Source organism: Typopeltis vanoorti, chromosome 21, assembly GCF_054136105.1.
Source record: "Typopeltis vanoorti isolate ZY-2024b chromosome 21, IOZ_Tvanoo_1.0, whole genome shotgun sequence".
Taxonomy (NCBI): Eukaryota; Metazoa; Arthropoda; class Arachnida; order Uropygi; family Thelyphonidae; genus Typopeltis; species Typopeltis vanoorti.
In genome coordinates this window covers 30841081-30862543 of record NC_143569.1, presented here as the reverse complement: position 1 = coordinate 30862543, position 21463 = coordinate 30841081, and the positions used below count along the sequence as shown (strand labels likewise).

At 33.9% G+C, this 21463-nt stretch overlaps 1 protein-coding gene across 1 annotated transcript; it reads left to right on the top strand.

Moving 5' to 3' along the window:
* Nucleotides 1-633: 633 nt before the first annotated feature.
* On the top strand, nucleotides 634-9599 carry LOC150094700 (cuticle protein 10.9-like). The gene is made up of 3 exons (XM_090411636.1): nucleotides 634-748; nucleotides 3733-3786; nucleotides 9312-9599. The coding sequence occupies exons 1-3, from the start codon at nucleotides 737-739 to the stop codon at nucleotides 9597-9599; spliced, it is 354 nt and encodes a 117-aa protein (XP_090267762.1). The 5' UTR covers nucleotides 634-736.
* The last annotated feature ends 11864 nt before the right edge of the window (nucleotides 9600-21463 follow it).

Genomic DNA, 21463 nt, shown 5'->3' with positions numbered 1-21463 from the left:
GAACTTCATTTGCCGATAAAAGGAAAGCGATACGACACCATTAAAAACGTTCAAGCGTCAGCAACCACGACTCTCAACAGTATTCCAAAAAAAGATATTAAAAAACTCATTTAACGAATTAATTGACTGTGCCAAACGCTGTATCGAAGCTGAGGGAGAGTATATTGATTGAAATAAATGATTTGAATAATTATAATTGGCCTGTGTTTTATTTTCTATCAAAAGTTCGGTTTCTTTTTGAACAGAGGGGGGGGGGGGTAGTTAGGTGTTTAGAATGGTTCATTGCTTATTTTGCTCGAATGGCGTATATTTTTCCTGTGCCTCCAGCTGACCAAGACTTGTAAACACATGACGTATGTCGCCTTTTGAATGCTGTTTTAATGTTTCTTAGTGCACCTTGAAGATATTCTTAAGGTAACAAGACAAGCAGCGAACTATAAACCAATAGATCTTGATTTAATATTTTTAAATAATAAGATTTTTTTAAAAATAAAGGTTCAAGAAAATAGCTTTCACACGGTTCAGCAAATTCCAGTTAATAAGCTTTCAAGAAAGTGTAACCTTTTATTCCAGTTAGCCTAGAGGCATTTTATAAAGCAGGACAAGGACAAACTTGTGGCTTCCGACATACGAGCAGTTTCCTATTCCAAGCTACTAACAGCGAAAGTACTATAGTTTGTAAGACGATCTAACTGCTTCATTACTGTTAAAAGGAGACTCGAAAATTCACTTTAAAATGATGAAAATGGTAAGTAAGGCATTAAAAATATCATTATTCCATTGTATACCAATTGAAAGCAAAAAATAATTAATCGACGAAATAATTTGTATAAGTTACTTGTTATATGAAATCAGTTGTTTATTGACCTTATATCTGAATATTTCAATAATTTAAATTACGTTAATTTCTTTATTATTGGCAGCCGTATGTTTCATTTTTGAATGATGTGAACGTAGCTTGATCGACAGAAAACAACATGCGAGAACTCATCCATAAATTTATGCTTTTGTGGGGATTACAATAAATAAAAGAACAGCCCTAAATTTATTGAAAACTCTAGCGATATGGAGACTATGTTTAATTCAACGTTTGTGTTGTCCTTCACTATAAAAATAAGAAGAATGCAAAGCTCTATTTAAAAATTCATTATTTCGCATGAAATATTAACTTTGAAGTAGTTATATTAAATACAGTATATAATTTACTTTTTATATATCAAGGATGGGCAAACTGCGGCTCCCGAAACAATATTGTTTTTCATTGCCATTTTTTCTAAACTTTTATATTAATAATCTATAGCAGTATAGTATGTACCAATATTAGAATATTTTATTTCGTAAATACTTGAAAGATAAATAAAAATCAGATATTTTGAAACTTTACATCTTTAGCTTTTAAATGGTACCGGTCAAAAGGGTTGTTAATGTGGATTTTATTATCGTATTTGGTTGGTAAAACGTGTTTCGACATTTGATGGCCTGTGTTGTCGCTCCCGCCAAAATTAGTTCCAAAAGTGACTACTATGATCGCTGCATTACCCATCGCCTCTGTTGCCTGGACTCTGCATCACCACTCTTCATACAGTACACACAAGTTACGCACTTGTGGTGGTAGCGGAACATAACTAGTAAATTTTAGTGTAGATAAGTACTTTTCTGGTGTTGTTATAAAACGGAAATAGGAAGGAAACTTAGAAGCACTTTATGATGATGTTTGAGAAACTAAAAAAAGTTAAAGACACATTTTGAATTTCTTGTGAATCCTTTTGTGATTGATGTCATAAATGATGGATGAAACAAATACCAGAAGCAAAGTATCCCAATCTTCAAAAAAACTGGCTTCCAACTACTCTCTGTTTTTGGGACAACTTACTGCTGTAAATCTCTCTTCACTGTAATGAAATTTGTCAAGTCAAAACATCGTGCTATCCGCACTCACCTCACCGAGCTTAGAACAGCTTTGACATCCTACCAGCCAGATTTTAAACTATTAACCGAATGAATGAAGACTCAATCAAAACCGTCAACGAGTAGAGATTAAACATATTCTTCTTTGGTGAGTAGGACTAATATATAGTTGTATTTTTTATAAATACAATTTTAAAATAATATTTTCTGCGTCTCTTGAACATTTAAAAATGTTTAAGAGACGCAGAAATTATATGCGGCTCTTATAAACGAAGAACTTGCCCACCCCTGTTTATATATGATCCACAAATCGATAATTATACAATATTTATATCCAAATTTTTCACGATTCTAACAAGGTTGCAAGAGGGCGCTACAAATCGAAAAACACCGCAAACAATTTCACTGTAACTAAAATCGAATATTGTGTGTTCTGAAAGATTAAACAAATTTCCCAGTGCAATCATTATTTGTCTTGCCCTGTAACTGAAATTCAGGCGTTACAGATTATTCACTGCTACTGGCATCTTCCTTCGTTCCGTTATTTTTTAATAATTAGATTTATAATTTTATTAAAATATCGATTACTAAATAATATTTTTCTTTTATCCTAAAATTAGAACACACGCAATTTACAGACAAAAAAAAAATACTAGTTGTGGTGGGCGTTGATGGAGATGATTCGTAGTAGAGGTTCGGTGTAGTGGTTGAGACAGTTGTAGGTATCCTCCCGCAATGAGTCTTCGGACTCCTTAGAGGTATTAGGAATAATAAAGTAATAGTTAATATAGTTATCCATTAAGAATAAACTTCTTTCATTCTAGAAAAAATAAGTCTGTGTTTCATTGTAAAGTTTAGATCCAAAATAAACATTCAGGAATCCTTGAGGCAGTATTAATACTTTTAAATCTTACCAACAAGTCCACTTCGAACCTAACTTCTTGGTCTGATGCATAGTTCCACGTAGGCTCATTATTTACTTCCATCACGAGTGCGTTAGGTTTTCTGTAAACTAAACCAAAATTTGAGGAAAGGTACATTAGTGCAGTAAGTCAACTGCTAATAACAATCTTTCACAGTGGGCGCATTTCGCTGCAATGGAATATACTACGAAATGGCATAAAATTGATGGACAACATTTTCTAAAGAAAGAGAAACGGCAACTTTTAGGACAGTTCAGAGTGCACAGTAGATTTATAGTCAGTAGCCTGATCCTTAACGGTAATTATTTAACATATACTCCTGATTTTAAACTGAAAGTTAATTAGAATATAGTAAGATTTTAAATGTTAGAAGTTTTTTTTTTTCCAGGTAATAATTATTGTGCACGGCTTATACTCAGCAAAATCAAACATACGGGTTCTGATTGCTAGTAGCACTGTGAATAAACAGTAGTATGTATCAAATCTCTTTGAATGTTTTGGTCAAAGTTTTGGGTAATCCCTCTAATGGCGTATTGTCACGAGTGAGCAGACCAGGTTTCCCTTGGTTACATCCGAAACTTATTTGCATTGAAAAATTAACACAAATACGACTCAAATGAAAATGATTAACTGGTATGGAGATACGAAAGTAATTAATACAGCTTGTGTACGTGGTAAAATATACTATACTTGTGAGAAAGTTCTCCACATGAGCCCTTCCACGCCTCCTCTTAGAGATGAAAATAGTTGCAACTCCATAAGGCTAGTAAGAGATGACTAAAGTTTCAATCATGCATACTTAATTGTTATGAATATAATTTATATCTTTCTCATATATAAAAGAAAAATAGATTGTGGTGGTTAAATGAAGTTTCAGAATTTTCTCTTATTTTATTTTTAGTTGTTTTTGCTGTTAGCTGTCATGGTAACATCAGTCTGCTGCATCGACGAAAAGGTAAATTAAAATCAGAAATATTTTCCTTACTTTCCTTAATAATATTAAAACACCATAATAGTTTGCAGATGATAGCAGTTGACATCTTTCGAATATCCTCAAGGGGAAAAAAAAAAACACTGAGCTATTAAAAATGAATAGCTCAGTGCTACCTTGAACATTAAGCTATTACAAGGAAATGCGTTTACTCTACTCAAAGGAAAACTGGCCGGAAAACAAGCATTTAACAGAGAATTATTTGCTGGCATCAGTCTTGTTTGCTTCTGCCTTAACCAAACGAAATATCAAAGGGAGGGATTGAATGTTGTGGGCTTAGAATATAAGACGTGTCCTGATCTGATATAATCTGTTATTTCTTTCTTAACGTAAAAAGCCGAGGATTGGTCTCGTGAAAAAGAAGTGAAAGCAAGTTTGAACGAAACAGCAGCCGTAATTTTGGAAAGGGGATGAAATTCTTCTAGACGGAGTTGATCGTCAACTGATTTATTGCTGAGTATGGATTTTTTTTTTTTTTTTTAAGTTTATGAATTGTTAATAGGAGATACCATAGATTCGAGAAACTGATTAATATTTCAAGTTTCCCGCTATAAATGATAGGATATTCCATAGTTCCCACAGTTTTCTTTACCAACATTCCTCGTAAAGCGATTTCGAGTTTTGAATGCATTCAAATATATGAGAAGTGTATACGTTTATCAATAGCTAAGGATTCGTATTTAATCCTCATATTATTTCCCACAATTTTTTTCCTTAAATAAGGATATTTTTAATAGTCTGCTACATTAGAAGCAGCTGAGAATTTAGTTTACTCAAAGAATAAACAGCACTGAAGATACCAAATCAGAACTTATAAATTTGTATCTACACATGCAAATACACCCAGAAGTGATTGTCTTTAATTAATCATAGGAATTTATATACATTGTCTTCATTTATTCTCAAAACAAGTTAACTTTCTTATCTCAGTGAAGGGAGAAATTAAAAAAAAAAAAAAAAAAATAGACGATTCAAGTAAGCCATTTGGAGTGGAGGAGGATAAGAGAGTACAGCGTGTACACTACTTTCTCACAGTAACTCATGCACTGAATCAGCTGGTTTGTACAACTCGGATAAAAATACTTTCTTCAATGTTTAAAAATAAGTGCACCAGCGAATAAATTCCAGTATATATATATATAGCGTCGCTTCCTTTTTAATCGTCATTACCAGAGATTCAGAAAGCGATGTTGACCTACTCACCATCGTTTCACTCCCTATCAAAAGTTAAAGCTTTTGCTCCAGTTCTAATGCCATTGAATTATTTGACAACTTTGTTAGTCTATTTTCGTATGCTTCATATTTTTTTCAATTTTTATTGTTAGTGATGGCAAAGATATAAAATGGAATGATCGTTTTTAGAAACTCAAGGCAAGGTTATTATTTATTCGGGTACTCCATGGAGTCAAAAGACTCGACCTGGAAGATCCTATCCATTAACACAATACCCATCATGCATTTCCTTTAAATTTATTTACTGGTGGGGCGCTCAAAATTATCTCTGGCACTCCACTCATTCACCACGCTCCAAGTAAAGAACCTTACTAACCACACTCTCAGGTAACTTTCAAGTATGATTCCTTGTTTTCTCTCTAATCCCTTGTATTGAAAATTTTGTTTTACGTCAATCTTATAGAATACCTTTAGTAACTTATAAGTTTCCTCATATCCTACCAACTCTGCAACCTTCAATCTATCATAATAAGGAACATTCCATAGATCTGAATCTTCTCCACCTCCCGATCCGCAAGAAACGCAGGCGACCAAATCTGTGTACAGTAGTCAATATGTGGCCGAATCATAGCCTTATAAAGAAGGATAATAACCTCCATATCTTTACTTGTCAATGTGTTCAACATTCAAGTAATCATCTGAGCTATTTTGCCCACTCTTGCAGCATGTTCTCTGAATTTCAAATTTCTATTCACCCCCAGATCCTTACCCTCAAGAATTTCCTGGCAACTAGTACCATCAATGTGATATGAATTGTGTAATCATTTCATCCTGAAGTGCATTATCTTAAATTTTACAACATTAAATTGACAGCCATTGTCCTTTTCCCAAACTGCCAATTTATTTAAATCATCATGTAAGATATCAACTATTGCCCTCATCAGCGAACTGAATACCCTCATCCCTTACATATCTTCCACTATATCATTAATGTATAAATTAAAAAACAGTGGGTCTAGTACCCTGGGACACTCTACTAGTCGCCTTCATTTGCCTTGATTCAACTGCACCACCCTCTGATACCCTTTTATACCCTATAGAGTATGATATCCCTATCCACCCATTTCTGAATTTTACTTTGAACTAACTTTTGCAAAACTTTAACCTCAGTCTGTAATTTGCTATTTCTGTCTTGGAGCCACCTTTATGTAATGGAACTATCTTACCCTCTTTCCACTCCCTTGGAACCTTGCCAGAGCTGATATTTAAATTAAACAAAATTTGTCAGAGGCACCACCGGTTTACTAGCATATTCTCGTAGCATACCATCTAGTCTCACTGTTGAATTTGCATTGATATTTTTCAATATACTGAGTACATCCATCCAGTTCATCTACATCAATCTCTCACCTCAGTAACTGCAAAGCCACCACCTTGAATGATATATACCCTTGTAAAGTGATCACTTAATAACTGAACATTTCTTCTGCCACTTTCCTACCATCAACATTAAGTAAAGTTATCTTTTTTTTTTACTTGCTACGTAGCGAAAAAACTTTTTTGATTTACTTTGACCTACTCTGAAAAAGTTAATTACCGTATCTCAAAATTGATTCAGCCTTTCTTGCCTGTGCTTTACATTACTCATGTGTATGTTGATCATTTTGTTTATATTCCCTTTAACAGTGCTTTTTTTTAGCTCCTGCTTTACCGAGTACGGATTAAGTGGTTGAGTACAATATAAAGCAGGAGCAAAAAAAAAAAGCACCGTTAAAGGAATACTCCTCATCCTGGGTATGCACTCTGATACTGTCTCACTCAAACAGTCCTTTGACCGCTTCTCATGCACTAATAACGTTCGTTTCATGTCGTTTCTTATGCTATGGCACTTCTACAAGTTGCCTCCTGAGTTTGTCATAATCATCAGCTTTGTAGTTCCACATAAACTCATTCTTGACTGAAATTTTCACATGTTGAGCAAGACTGCATGATCACTTTCCCTGATTAGAGGTAGGATTGTTACTGTAGTTATGGATATATCTTCTCATGATGTTACCAGATCCATTACATGCCATTTCAGGTAATTACCGCTTATTAACTATAAATTCCCTTTTGCAATCTGCCCTTCCAATCTATATCCCCCATAGTTTAAGTCTTCCATAATTGCTTGGCGTTTGCACTAATCCGCTGTCATCCACATCTTCTTCCCCCCCCCCAGATCTATCGCAGCAACTAACAATATATTTTGTTCTATCTTACATCAGACTGCCTCAAATGAACCATTTTTCTCAGATCTACAGTCTTCCTTAGCTTCTATTTTTGTCGAAGTTCTTCAACTATCATTAATAATATCCCTCCTCCTGCTCTATCTTCGCTGAAAATACAATATCCTTTACATTCTCTGACAACCACATCTGTATATCATTAACTGCCCATTTAGATTCTGAAAACTGCACCCAGCTGTTCACAATAATTCCTGCACTCATACGTATTTATCCCAGGGGTGGCTATTTCTGCACATACTCATTTGTCTTTGGGGGGGGTGGCCAGATACGTGCTTGATTGCACTAACAAACTCACTGAAAAACTTTCTCCAAGCATCTAATTCCAAAACCATTTAAGTGCAGTCCATCAGGAATATACAGGTCCTTAAGTCCGTCAAATTCACTCTATTCATCTATAAACTGCTCGCCATTTCTTCTGTACAATCTACTCATTGGCAATCATGGCCCTTCTCATTTCCGACGGATCACACTGAGGCAGCAGAATCACAATCTTTACGTTCTTAATTTTTGCTTCTTCTAACAACTCTTAAATATATCTGCTTGCCAAAACAAGTAAGTCGCTCACTTCTTTCTTCTGCAACGCACGTTTTCATTAAGCATACATCTTATCATCGCATTTCCATACAATACTGTCACTTTTCTCTTCCATTCTCCCATACCACACGCTAATCGTTTGTCCAGTCACTCCAGCTTGCATTTTGTCCTGTGAAGGAGTCTGCGTAAACGTGCAAATTCTTTCAGCACTGGCATCTCATCATCCGCATTATTACTTCCAATCTCATTTGATATTCCATCCACTGCAATGTTGAACTGAAGCTCTTTCATCATATGAGGGTGATTTCAGTTTATTTCGTGTAAAGAGGTTGAGAATTCCTCTCTTGTGGTTTTAAAATTCGATTTCTGATGTAATCAACAACGAATATTCTTTTTGAAATGACGAGATCATTTTTTACTTAAGGTCTAAATCGGAGAGAACAGCAGTGGGTTTTTAATGTATACGTTTTCTATGGGTTCTGTTTCTGTATGAGCATCCTATGATTCAAAAGAGGTGGTGAGAAATGAAATCGTTCACAGCTGTGCTCGAAGCGCTATTATAACTCACACTCCCTAAGGTTTTTCCATATTTTACTTAGGCACAGATCTGTGGTTCCAAAAAAAAAAAAAAAAAATGTTTGGTCTCTTAAGAACAAGATTCCTAACTTATATAAGGATCATTGCTTGATGTTCATGAATGAAACGAGGAACTGTTCACAAAAAAAAACTGAGGTTTGATTGAGACCTAAGAGACAGCTGGTGGAAGCATATTTCATTTGCATAAGGCATAATATGCAGATTGATTTTTAGTATATGAATTGTTAATCTTTCTGTTACCTTTTTTTAAAAACAAGGTTAATAAAAAAAAAAAAGTGATATTCCTGATATTAAACATTCACTCAGGAGAAAGAGTTATTCACATTATAATGATTACGAGACATCAACCACTATTTTCTTGTGGAGAAAATAGTGGTTGATGTCTTAATATCTCTAAATGAAAAATGGTGGTACCTCACTGTATGCAACAGTGGAAATTTTGCTGCAGGGCTGACGTGTTTTTATCTAATTTTTTGAACTGAAAAGATAATAGGAAATTTTTATGATTGCGTCGATTTTGTGAAAATGAGATATCGGATTTTAATGCTCTGTTGCTGCCGCTTTTTTTCGTAATATTTTCATAATTTCGTAAAGTTGTTTTTTTTTAAAATTAACTATAAATTTGACAAAATAATTTCGAGATTAAGCGTAGACATACATTCTCTCAAACGGATGTCATTACTAACATTCTAAAAGCAGTCAAAACAATTTTATTAGTGAACAGGATTCAAGAATGTCAAGCGCAGTTATCGAACTTGAATTGCCGTATGTTCAGCACAAAATCAGTCTCATAATTTTTATACCACTACTGATAATTATTTAAATGACATTGGTTGCAGAAATGCTAATTTTCATTGTGAGATTTCTTATTTTCTAATTAAAATAATGTTATTTTCACAGCTTGAAACATCATCCACAACGACGGAAGTACCTCTCCCATATAAGTTTTCTTATAGTATCCGACACGTTGGAGGTATCACAACACGTGAAGAAGAAAGAGATGAAAGTGGAGTAATAAGAGGAAAATATGTCATCAACTACAGTAATGGTCGTCAGCGTATTGTTGAATATTATGATGATGGCACAGGAATAAAACAATCAATTCAAACTAATGAACCAGGAGTGAGTGACAAACAAAATCCTTCCAGAGTAAATATTAAGCTTCTTCCAAAGCCTGCAAAATTATAATTTTCTTATTCATTTTATCTATGTCAATATAAATAAAACAAATCTCACTTGAGTAAAAATTTAATCCATCTTGTATTAATCATAATTTCATTAAAAAATGTTCTGTTAATAAAATGTGATAATTTTTAGTTATTTAACGGTTAATACTAAATCTCATCAATCAACAGAAATATATTATTTGAATTTACTAAGATCATTCTTCTGAGAATAAGTTCTACACACTTTATAAAACTATTTAATAAGCTTTGTGCTTTTTAACAATAAACAGATAAGAAAAAGAGACTTGTAGAGAAGAAAAGAAATTGAGTTAAGTGTAAAAGATACAATAATAGCAGGTATGGGAGTAGAAAATCCTAATATGACATCTATATTCCTTAAGTTAGAATCTGATATTGATAACAGAATCTTTATTTCAAGTTTGGTGAGACGGCCAACAGAAAGTATGTGGAACAATCTCTTGCAAACATGTTATTAAAATATAATGTAGCTCCTCGCCTGTAGCACTTTCTAGACATTCGTTCAGCATTATGTAGTACAAATGATTTCAAAATGATTAAAAGTCCAGAACTTATATACCATTATATTAGTCTCATACATTAGACTGACCATATTTCTTATCGAATACAGCAGATGTCATAAAAAAATAGCCTCAAATATTCCCCACCATAAGTTTATGCAATTGTGGATGCTACTTTTGGTCATGGATTAGCTTCTTCTTTAAATGCAAATAGAATTAAGAATTCTCTCAACTACGTCAAATTAAGTTAAAAAAAAAAAAAAACAGGACACTTGGACAGATTTATTTTTCATTTCATCCACATTATTAACACTTGAAGTATATTATACATAGGCTGACCATATTTCCTTGAGACAAAAACGGGACGTGGGTTATGTAATATCCTGTATTCATGAAAAAGTAAGACGATAAAAAAAGTTTTATTACATAAACATTATTTTTGCCGTCTTTTGCAACCACCAAAACTGGTGTTCGTGTTATCTGCACACAAAGCAACAGCTTTGTAATGCAAATTTGTCACTTCTTTCAGCATAGCACACTGTATGTCGGATGTTTCATCAGGTAAGGAAATAGTCTATAATTTTGTCTTGAACTCCACAATTTGGCAAAAAAAGCCACACAAGGAATGGAAAAAGTTTGATGTCTTTTTTGCTTGATGCATCTACACTGACTGTAATGCTTTTTGTTTTATTCAAATCCTCTATTACTTCGCCTAATGTGTGGTGATAAAACGTTGGTAATTCCTGTTCTTGATTCGGTACGTGCTGAAGAAAATTTTATTTATCAATGTCGACAAGCAGTCATTTGCACAAAAACTTTCTCCCTGACGCACAGTATAATAAGCAACGAGCTTCACTTGCTGCAATTTTATCGCTAACACGCCTCACCATATAAACGAGCTGATGTTTTTTGACTGAGGCCAGAGTCTTTTCAGCATCCTTGTTTCTGGCTACGTAGATGTTGGGTGATGTCGCTTCTGCCTCCATGAGCAACGGGGGAAATGTCCATTTTCCCGTTGGCATACCACTTTTGTTCCATCACTACACAGCTTGTCCACTTTAATAAATTTGAATTCTTTCTGGAGATCGTAATTAAAACTGCAGTTTCGCCTATTTCAAATTGCAAGGATAAATTTTAAAAAATAATTTAAACTACAGACATTGAATAACAAAACCATCGGTTAGCATAGAGGCAAAACTAAAGCAGAACAGACACCGCGTCATGTATTTTTTTATTTTCTCTGAATAAATCACTGCAGATATTGATATTTAGTATCGAACAATGCTACTCCATGGTTATACGAATTACTGGTATCATTAATATTGATGTACGATTATAGGTTGTGAATAATAATTTGATTGACCAATATTTATAATTTTTTATTAACAACGAGACAAAATTGACATTTTTACTAAAACGACTGGACGGCCAAGAAATATGTAAAAAAAAAAAAAACGGTACGTATGGTCAGCCTAATTATACGTGACAAATTATTCTTTTCATTTATATATATTGTGTATTCAAATACATCTTTCTGCATGAAGTAACTTTATAGTTGTATTTCTCATATAGTGTTAGAGAGCATGCACAGAAGTGAACCGCTAAGTGCTAGAATGGAAATCACTTCTAGCATATGTCAATCTCATTTTCTCTTTTCCATCATCTATGTGGATGACGAGGCCGAATGAACTCTTTCCACTTCTGTCCAGTTTGGTGTCATTTGTGATTTGGTTTTCAGGTCTTTTACTTTGTCTATCCATCTAATTCTGAGCCTCCCTGCTTTAGTTGGTAATCTTCCCATGGACAAACTATCACGGTCTTCTTTCTTGGATTTTGTCTATTATTGTTGTTTCCTTATGCCTTCATTTCTTAGTCTATCGAGCAGAGATACTGAAAGTAATCTTCTTAGCCAACCTATTTCAGTAGTTAATAATTTTTTTTGTCTTCAGCTTTTTTGAGATTCCAGCATTCACTTCCATAGAGAAATATTGGGAGGACCAGTGCATAGATTCTTACTTTTGTTATTTATTTGATGTCTCTTGACTTCCATATTTTATTTAGTCGTTCAAAAGTTTGGGATGCTTGACTGATTCGTCTATTTATAGCTTTTGTAATTTCGCCATTGTACTCAATTACTCCTCCGAGATAGGTGACGTATTCTACCTGCTCTAGATTCTTACTATCACTTTCAATTTTCAGACTTTTTGTTTTGTCTTTATTTAGGTTTAATCCAAATTATATACATTGTTTCTTTATTTTATCAGAAATTCGTTGTAGATCTTCTTCTGTGCTTGTAAGTAATGCAAATTTTAAATTTGTTATATTTTCCCCATATATTTTGATTCCAGAGTCTTCTTTGTTTAAGGCCTTACTTGTTATTTCTTCTAGTGACAGATTGCAGCCTTGTGTGGAACCAGTTGGTTAAAGTGTCCTCCACTTTCAGATTTCTCGTATAGATTCTTTATTATTCTTATAGTTTTGTTGGGAACCCTTTCATAGTTTCCTATAGTTCTCTTCTATGGATTGAATCCCTGACGAATGTCTATGAAATTTATATCTGTCACTAGAAGTTATTTCTTCTAGTGACAGATTGCAGCCTTGTGTGGAACCAGTTGGTTAAAGTGTCCTCCACTTTCAGATTTCTCGTATAGATTCTTTATTATTCTTATAGTTTTGTTGGGAACCCTTTCATAGTTTCCTATAGTTCTCTTCTATGGATTGAATCCCTGACGAATGTCTATGAAATTTATATAGCAACTTTTGTTGTACTCTAGCGTCTTTCTTTTCTATTAGCTGTCTTAAGGTGATCGATTGTGCTTCGTCCTGGTCTAAACCTGCTTGTTGTTCTCTATATGGCTTAATTTGCTTTTGGAGTCTTTTTGTAAAAACCTTCCTTGGAATACTGAGGAGGCTAATGCCTTTGTAATTATTGCATTCTGTTTATCTCCTTTTCTGTATAGTTATAACTGATTTTGTCCAATCAAGTAGGTATTGCTGCATTTTTGGAGATCCTTTCAAGTAATGTTTTTCCTTTCCTGCGTGTATTTCATCAATTCCAGGTGCTTTCCTAGTTTTAAGTTTATCTATGCTGTGTGCTATTATTTCTTTGGTAAAGATATTTGCTTCCTCTTCCCTTTGAGTGGCTGGAATAATATCCTGAGAGCTGTTGTTTTTATTATATAAGTCCCTGAAGTATTCTGGCCATTCTTTTTGTTTTACTTTCAATTAGTTGGCCCTTTTTGTTGTCCGTGTCATACTAATTTTATCTATTTGTTTATATAATCCATGGAAGTTATTTTCTTTTGATAGCTTCTCTGCCATTTTTCTTCTAACCAGTTATTCTTCTCTCTTTTAACGAGTTTTACTAATTTCTCTGGTTAATCTATATTAATTTCATAATCTTCCTTTGGTTACTTAACCTTTTCACTCTCTATGTAACCTATTGTATTTTCTGCCGATTTTAATATTATTTCCTTTAATTTGCAACGATGTTTATATTGTTTTGGTAGTTCCTGCAGGTTTGTATTGAATTCTAGCTATTTCCTTAGAATATTATTAGCTCGTAGTTTATTTACATTCAGTCTCCTTTTGACTCTAAAAGTGCTTTCAGATTTGAACTTTATTCTTAGGTTTGCTAGTGCTAGCTTATGATCTGATCCAGTCTACAGCAAAGGATCTGCACAATTTAGGATACTTGATTTCCATTTTTGGTTTACTGTAATAATATAGTTATCATATTCTTGGTTTCTGTCTGGTGATATTCATGTCCATTTTCTTTGGGGTTTTGATTGTTTAAATAGTGTTGGTTATTGTTAATCTATTATTTTATTTGAACATAAATTTAGCAGTCTTTTGCCACATTCGTTACTTTCTACATACCCATATTGTCCGATCACTCTTGGCCAGATATCCCAGTCTTTGTCTACTTCTGCGTTATGTCCCCGTTACAATTAGATCTTGACTTTATGTCTGCTGTAATGCTTTTTGTAGATCTGTATAGAACTCCTCAGTGTCTCCTGATGATGTTGAAGTTGGTGAGTATACTTGAATAGTCAGTGATCCAATTGATGTTTTAAATCTTGCTTTAATTATCTTAAGTGAGATAGGATTGTAAGACAGAGTTTTGAGCCTTTGGTTTTAATATAAGTGTTACTCCCTCTTGGTGTTTGTTGCCTGAAGTTAAAATTTTGCCAATCTGATATATTGTTTATCAGTTTATAGCAGAAAACACTAAGAATAATTAACTTTTTTTAGCAAAACACTGAGTAATCAATTTATTAATGCATTGTTAAGTGAGCAAAATCTCTTTTTACCATCAGAACAAGCAACTAATCAGAGAATGAAGCTGTAAAGGGGCCCATGTGATTAAGCCTTTGGGCTTAATCACATGCTGCATTCATCTCATATTGGAAGTCAGATCAATCACCTATAGCCTATTCCACATTATCCCACAGATGGGACAATATCTGGTGAATGAGCAGACCAAATAATGATGTACTCTCTCTTTCTATTAGGGATTTAGATCACGTGCCCATTTTCTGGTCTCATGCCATTCCTTCCATTTATTTTATATGCAGTTTATATTTACTGGTTTCATGTTCAAAAATTGTAAAATTTCTTCATTTATTTTGATGTTATATATATATATATATATATATATATATATATATGGTATTTCCAGCAGCTGATTTTGTGAGAAAGTGCATTTCACTGGTTGATGTTTTTGCTTTATTACACAAAAGTTTGCTTGGGTGAAATGTTATATAGCCTGATTCTGGTATGTGTTTTGACCAGGGATAGCTTAAATATATTATTTATTATGCTATTTACTTTAACAATTTGATATCAAAATACACCTCGTGGAAAGAAGCCAATGGGCACAGTGCATTGTGCCATGTAACAAGTCAAGTCTTTGTAGCCAGAATAAATTGGAAGAATATGATGCTCCCAATTAACTGTGTCCAGGTGAAATGGCTGTGAGAAGGATAGAGGCATTGTGATAGAATGCCATATTGCAGGTGTAACTGTTCAGCAAACTGTTGACAAATTGGGCCATCCCAGGTCAACAATTAGTGACCATACTGAGATGAAAGTGCAGAGAATCAACTGTGGACAACTTACTACATTTACTGAATGTGACTGTAGGGTACTACGGATATGTAAAACCCTCCTCATTGGAAAACATGTTGAATGCAGTGTTCCCGAACATGAATCTGCACAAAAACATTCAGAACCAAGGCTCAAAACATGGGTTCCCATGATAGGACTGCAATGCGCAAGTCCCAGATTACCCAAACCAACATGCCATTTATCTTCAGTAGTACATGGAAGTTTGGTAAGCTGTGTTATGAAGCAATGAATCGTGCTACATCCATGGGTACGGCAGATGAAGTGAATATCTTTTACAGAGGTGTGTAAACGTCTGTAAAAGATATTCAACTTCGAACTATGAAATTCGAAGGTGTATGGTGGTATCGTGTTCTTCCCTGGTTGCCTCGGACATCAAAATCCAAGACCTATCTGAACATTTTAGACAATACAATGCTTTTTACAGAACTGGCCATTCAGCAAGACAATGCACCTTGTCATAAGGTGCTGCTGTAACTGAATGCCACCACACTTGACTGCCCTTCACAGAGCCCTAATCTCAACCCCTCTGTACATCTGTGAGATGAACTGGAGCATCGGGTGAGGTCAAGGGACATATTCCCCACAACAGTACAGGAAGAATGGTCTAAAATTCCAATTGAATGCTTGTGGAAAGTATGCCCTATAGGATTGCTGCAATCATTGCAGCAAAAGGAGGTCATACATCTTAAGGTGAATGCCATGGCTGTTTGTTCCTCACATTATTGTGTCCATTGACTTTTTTTCCAAGCAGTGCATATTTCTCATATAATGGAACAAAGTATTTACTCACCAAATATATCTATTGCTGTTTTTCTTTGGCATGTTTTCATACTCTCATTTTTACTTTCTCATACTTTGTAAATGAAAGGTTAAGAAAATCATCATTTGTGGATTTTTTTGCATCCCAAATGTTGGAATGCAAAACAATGTAACTGAGAACAAATGTTCTCAGTTACATTATTAGTTTGTGGTCAAGGTGAAGAATATAATTCTTTATCTTTTGCATTACAAAATTATTTTGATTGTTTCAGATACTACCACATCAATGAGAGATATATTAGGACTGTACTGTTCTCCAGACAAAGGTAAACTCATTTTGAAGATGCAAATGAATGTAAAAAAAAAAAAAAAAGGTGAGATCAGCAAGGTTCCATTTAAGTTTTTCTTCTCATTGCTTTAAAAGTAAAACCAAAAAAAAGGATCATATCACCCCTGACTTTTTTTTTTGGCCTCTGCTGAGTGAATGGCACTATAACATTTTCATTTCTTTTACTATGATTTACAGGACTAAAAAAAAGGTAATGTTTCCTGAAATCTCAACTATAAAGGTTTTTAATATCTGTCTATCTGGACTGTGTTATAAGTTTTGTTCTATTAAAGAAAAATCGAACCAGGTAGTCATGTTTCAGGAATGCATCTCTGACAAGCAATGAACCTGTTGTCCAAAAGCACTTTTTTTGGGGGGGGGGAATCATTGCTTTCTTAGATATCACAAGCCAAACATAGAAAAAATTGTCAATGCTCTTAGAGAGTGAAAGAACAATCAATGTCTGCTAGTTTTGGTCTTCTTATCTGGCTTTCAGAAGGCAGCAACTACCTTTTGCCATGAGTCTGGAAATTGCTCCAGTTTTTAATGTTCAAAGATTGCTGAACCTAATTGCTTTGGGTTCAGAAAGTAATATCTATTTATCCATTACATTCCGTGGTATGGGATAAAATCCAGAATATGAAGGATAGATAATTGACAAATGATATGTGCTAGACCCATGATTGTGTTTAGGCATCAGCCCATGTGATATGCTTTGGCCAGAGTACATTTAAAAACTATGAGATTTGATACAGCATAGTGTATATTTCCAAGACACCTACCTCCATCTTGGTGTCTTTTTGACTGCTGGCACTTACATTCAGATAGAGTGGAAACAAAGATGATATTTTGGAATTGCAGTTGTTGCTGTCTGGACAATACAATCTTTTTCCTAGATACCATCTTGTTGACAGATTATTGGCTCAATTTCTCAAGTTTAAATTCTGTAAGTGATGAAAGGTATTTAATTTTCGACCTAATCATGGAGAACATTCTTGCACATAAGCAGATACACACTTTTCCAACATAAAAACCCATCTCTGTGACAACACACAGATTACAGTATTCCTATAAAAAGAACTATTCTATTCTGAGATTGTTTCAACTCTTAGCTGGTTAAGAAATCAACTACATAAAAAAAATAAACCTGCAATATTTTTTTTTTACATTGCTTGTAAATTTTTTTTTTTGGGAGGGAGGACACTCTACTAACAGTTTTTATACAGTATTAACCATAATTAATCCTATATAAAAAAAAATCCAAAATGGCCAAGTCCAAAGAATGTCATCTAAGTGTTGCTGTTATACTCCAATTGAGAAAGTTGAGTCTATATGAAGTGATAACAATTTTAATACTCTCTTCATAGTAATGCAAAGTACCAATCTAGCACTGTACCTATGTGATTTCTCTTAAATTGCTTTATGAAGTTGTGGGCAGGTTAATTTCAATTATTACCCGAAGATGCATAAAATTCTGTAAGTGTATTACCAGTACAGAACTCATTTTGCTACATGTTTTGTATAAAAATTGGTGAAACAAGCATTCACTCCTCTGTTCAAGAAGGGATATTAGTAGGTCCATATCTAAAGCAGCAGGTGTGGCAGAGTCTTTAAGAGGATGCACATTCCTCACACTCATTATCCCAGTGGTATAAAGGTAGCATAGGACCACATAAATGATTGCTACTACTTCAGCTTAACAAACCAATCTCTCCAGATTTTCTGCAAGCTAAAACATGTAATGAAATACCAAAATACGTCAGACTAAAACCTCATTACAGTACATTGCAAGTCACTAACAACTGGACTACGGATGAAGACAGTACCCTCCCCACCAATCAAAAGTGCAGAATCGTGTTTTTGTAATCCAGTTATCAGCATCTCACTTAATAATCCCAGAAGATGTGAATGAGCTTATGAGAAACCTGAATTTTAGCAATTTTATGCTTCTGGTGACAGAAGTGAAACTCACTCTGAAAGCTATACTTAAAAAACATCAACAAAGAAAGGTTTGATTTAGGAGAGATAATAAATAAGTTGAGTCAAGATCTCAATCAAGAGATAGCACTTATCAAGAATAATGACATCATGAAGGTTGATGAATTATGGGACAAATTAAAATCGGTCCTGATATAGCAGTAAAAAAAAAAAAAAGATCGGATAACTGATGAAATTCTCTTATGGATCAACGCAGATCATATAAAAAATCATAGTCCAGCAAAATATAGAGAGGTTCAGAAAATTATTAAAGGCAAGATCAAAGAAGAAAAAGAAATATGTTAAAGAAATAGAAATTCTATAGGAAAAGCTGAAAGAGACCTCAGGTATATTTAAGAAAACACAACTATGAATCCTTCAAAACAAAAAGAGAGAAATAATATTTGAAAAGGATGACAAAATACAAGAATGGATGAAATATGTAGAACTCTTTACTGATAACAGCCAGAAAATACTTATGAACAGATGGAAGGTACATGCATTCTAAGATCAGAGGTAGAATGTGCACTGAACTCGGCTAAAAACGGTAAAGCCTTAGGCCCTGATAGAATACCAGCAGAAATAGTCAAGTTATTAGAAGGTGATAACGTTACTATATCAGTAAAGCTATTTAATAAGATCTACAATACAAGCATAATTCCTCAAGACCTGTTACAGTCGACCTTCATCATGCTACCTAAAAAAGCAAATGCAAAAACATGTAATGACTACAGAATGATCAGCCTAATGAGTCATGTTCTCAATGTTTCTGAAAATAATTCAGAAAAGGTGAAGACACCATCAGTGATACCCAATTCTTCCGTAGAAACTGTTTGGGAATGAGAGAGAGACTCTTTTCTGTTCTCAAATCTTATTCCAAATTGTACTGACCAAAAAAGTATTTGTTTGCTTCGACTTTAAGAAAACATTTGACAAAGTCTAACATGGTATTGCACTAGTAAAAAGAACTGGATTAGATGGTAAAGTTAATGACATTATTACAGACTTCATTAACATCAAACAAGGAGTAAGGTAAGGATGTGTGCTGTCACCTCTTCTTCTTTTTAGCATATACTCAGAAGCTATATTTCAAAAAATCTTAAAAGGAAGGGATTAATGTAAATGGTGAAATCATCAGTAACATCCAATATGCTGATGACAATATTCACGATCTTCAAAATTTTCTGTAACTAGTGAAAAAATGGGATTAAAAATAAATATCACCAAAACTAAATTCATGGTCATAAGCAAGAAACCAATTCTTAATTCAGCACTTTCTTTAAATGGGAAACAAATAGAAAGAGTGACAAAGTTTAAATATCTTGAATGCTGGTTAAATGAAGAATGCAATCCAGAAATGGAAATAAAAGTTAGAATTGAAATAGCAAGAAAATTTTCTCTTGATGAAATCAACACTGTGTAACTGCAATTTAAATTTAGAGCGTGTAATGTGCAGAAACTTGGACCTTAAAGACAACATCAATTTAAAAAAAAAACAGAAGTCTTTGAGATGTGATTATACAGATTAATGTTAAAAATCCCATGAATAGCAAAAACGTCCAATCAGGAAGTACTGGAACAAATGGGGACGTCACATGGACTTTTAGATAGTATGAAAAGAAGGAAAACTGAATATCTTGGTCATCTACTTCATAATGAAAAATATAAGATACTTCAACTGATTATGAAGAAGAAGACAAAGAAAATCTTGGTTGGCAGACAGTGGACTAGCATGAGCTCTGAGGGTTCAGAATTTGCCAAGGTGGTTGCCAACCTGCGATAGGAGATGGCACTTGAAGAAGTAAGCAAACTAAGTATGCATGTGACGTATTTCACAACTGGGCTACTAGAGAGGCTCATGACTTCATAGCAACAACCTTAGTCATTGGAATCTTTAATTTTATGAGAACATTGCTTTATCTCTTAACGACATTAAAAATTACTGGAAATTTTCTGCTTGTATATAAAGTATCAGTGGTGTAGCTAGAGCTGTTGCCGCCCGGGGCAGTCTCTGAGTTTGCCACCCCCTCTCAATACATACCAAAAATACTACAAAAAGTCAAACATCATATAGGGAAATAAATTAAAACAATGTTATTTTTCTTGCTTTTCTGTTAGCAAAATCTATTTCATAGTAATGTAGATAAATCTTAATCAAATTTTACTTAGAAAAACTCCTCCCACAACTAGCAAACACTTACAGCAATTGTGAGGAAAATTTGCAGTAGTATTACAATATTTGGAACCGAGTTCTCAAGACTGTATTTTAGAATTAACTGCAAAAGTTCAAAGTGCTGCCAGGGGCAGATTGCCCCCCCCCCTAGCTATGCCACTGAAGTGTATGCAGTCCAGATTCACAAAAAAAAAATGTGAAAGTTGCAAAAAGCAACCTACTGCCAATTTTAAAACAACTATATATATGAATAAAAAGAAAAAAAAGTATCCATATTATTCCAAAATGGCCCTCATAAGCATTTGTATGTTAATCTAAACAGCATCATAATTATTTATCCCTAAACAAGGTTTTAAGAAAGAATATTTCACAATGCCCCCTTAACGCTTAAATTAAAACGATGGTGGTTTACAGGATAAAGGGCAAGTTCATAAGAATAAATACTGGGGGAAAAAAAATTAAAAGGCACCTATTAAAAAAGATAGCCTTGTGGAGGGCTTACCAATTTTTTTTTTAGAATCCATTAAATACGAATTGTAGAAGACTTCATGCATATAAAGCAATAAGATGCAAAATTTCTTTATACCTACCTTAGTTATCATTTACGAAAATGACTGCATCAGGACTTTGTTTGCATGAAACAATGGCACTTATCACTTCAAGTATGCTTACATTCTTAAGCACAGATGGCTTTTTAAATGTACACATAGGTATGCTAGAGATTCATATGAAATGTGATTACTATGTTGGTGCTTAATTTTGATTCCTAAAAAACTGGAGGGTGACATATGAATTCAGATATGCTTAATTCACTTAGAAGCAGAACAAACATTTTCAATTTGTTACTCAGTTCTCCAAATTCATAATAAGTATTGTATGTTAAGATTAACAGCATAACTGTTCTTCCATAAAACCTTGTTTTAAGAAAGAGCAGCTATGATGTTTCCTAGTTAGACCAGAAAAATAAAAGGAGATAAAAA

What these genes read in the sequence shown, in the direction of transcription:
- LOC150094700 (XM_090411636.1), top strand. An exon ending in TCTGCTGCATCGACGAAAAG is followed by an intron (nt 3,787 to 9,311) that starts GTAAATTAAAAT and finishes TTATTTTCACAG; the next exon opens with CTTGAAACATCATCCACAAC.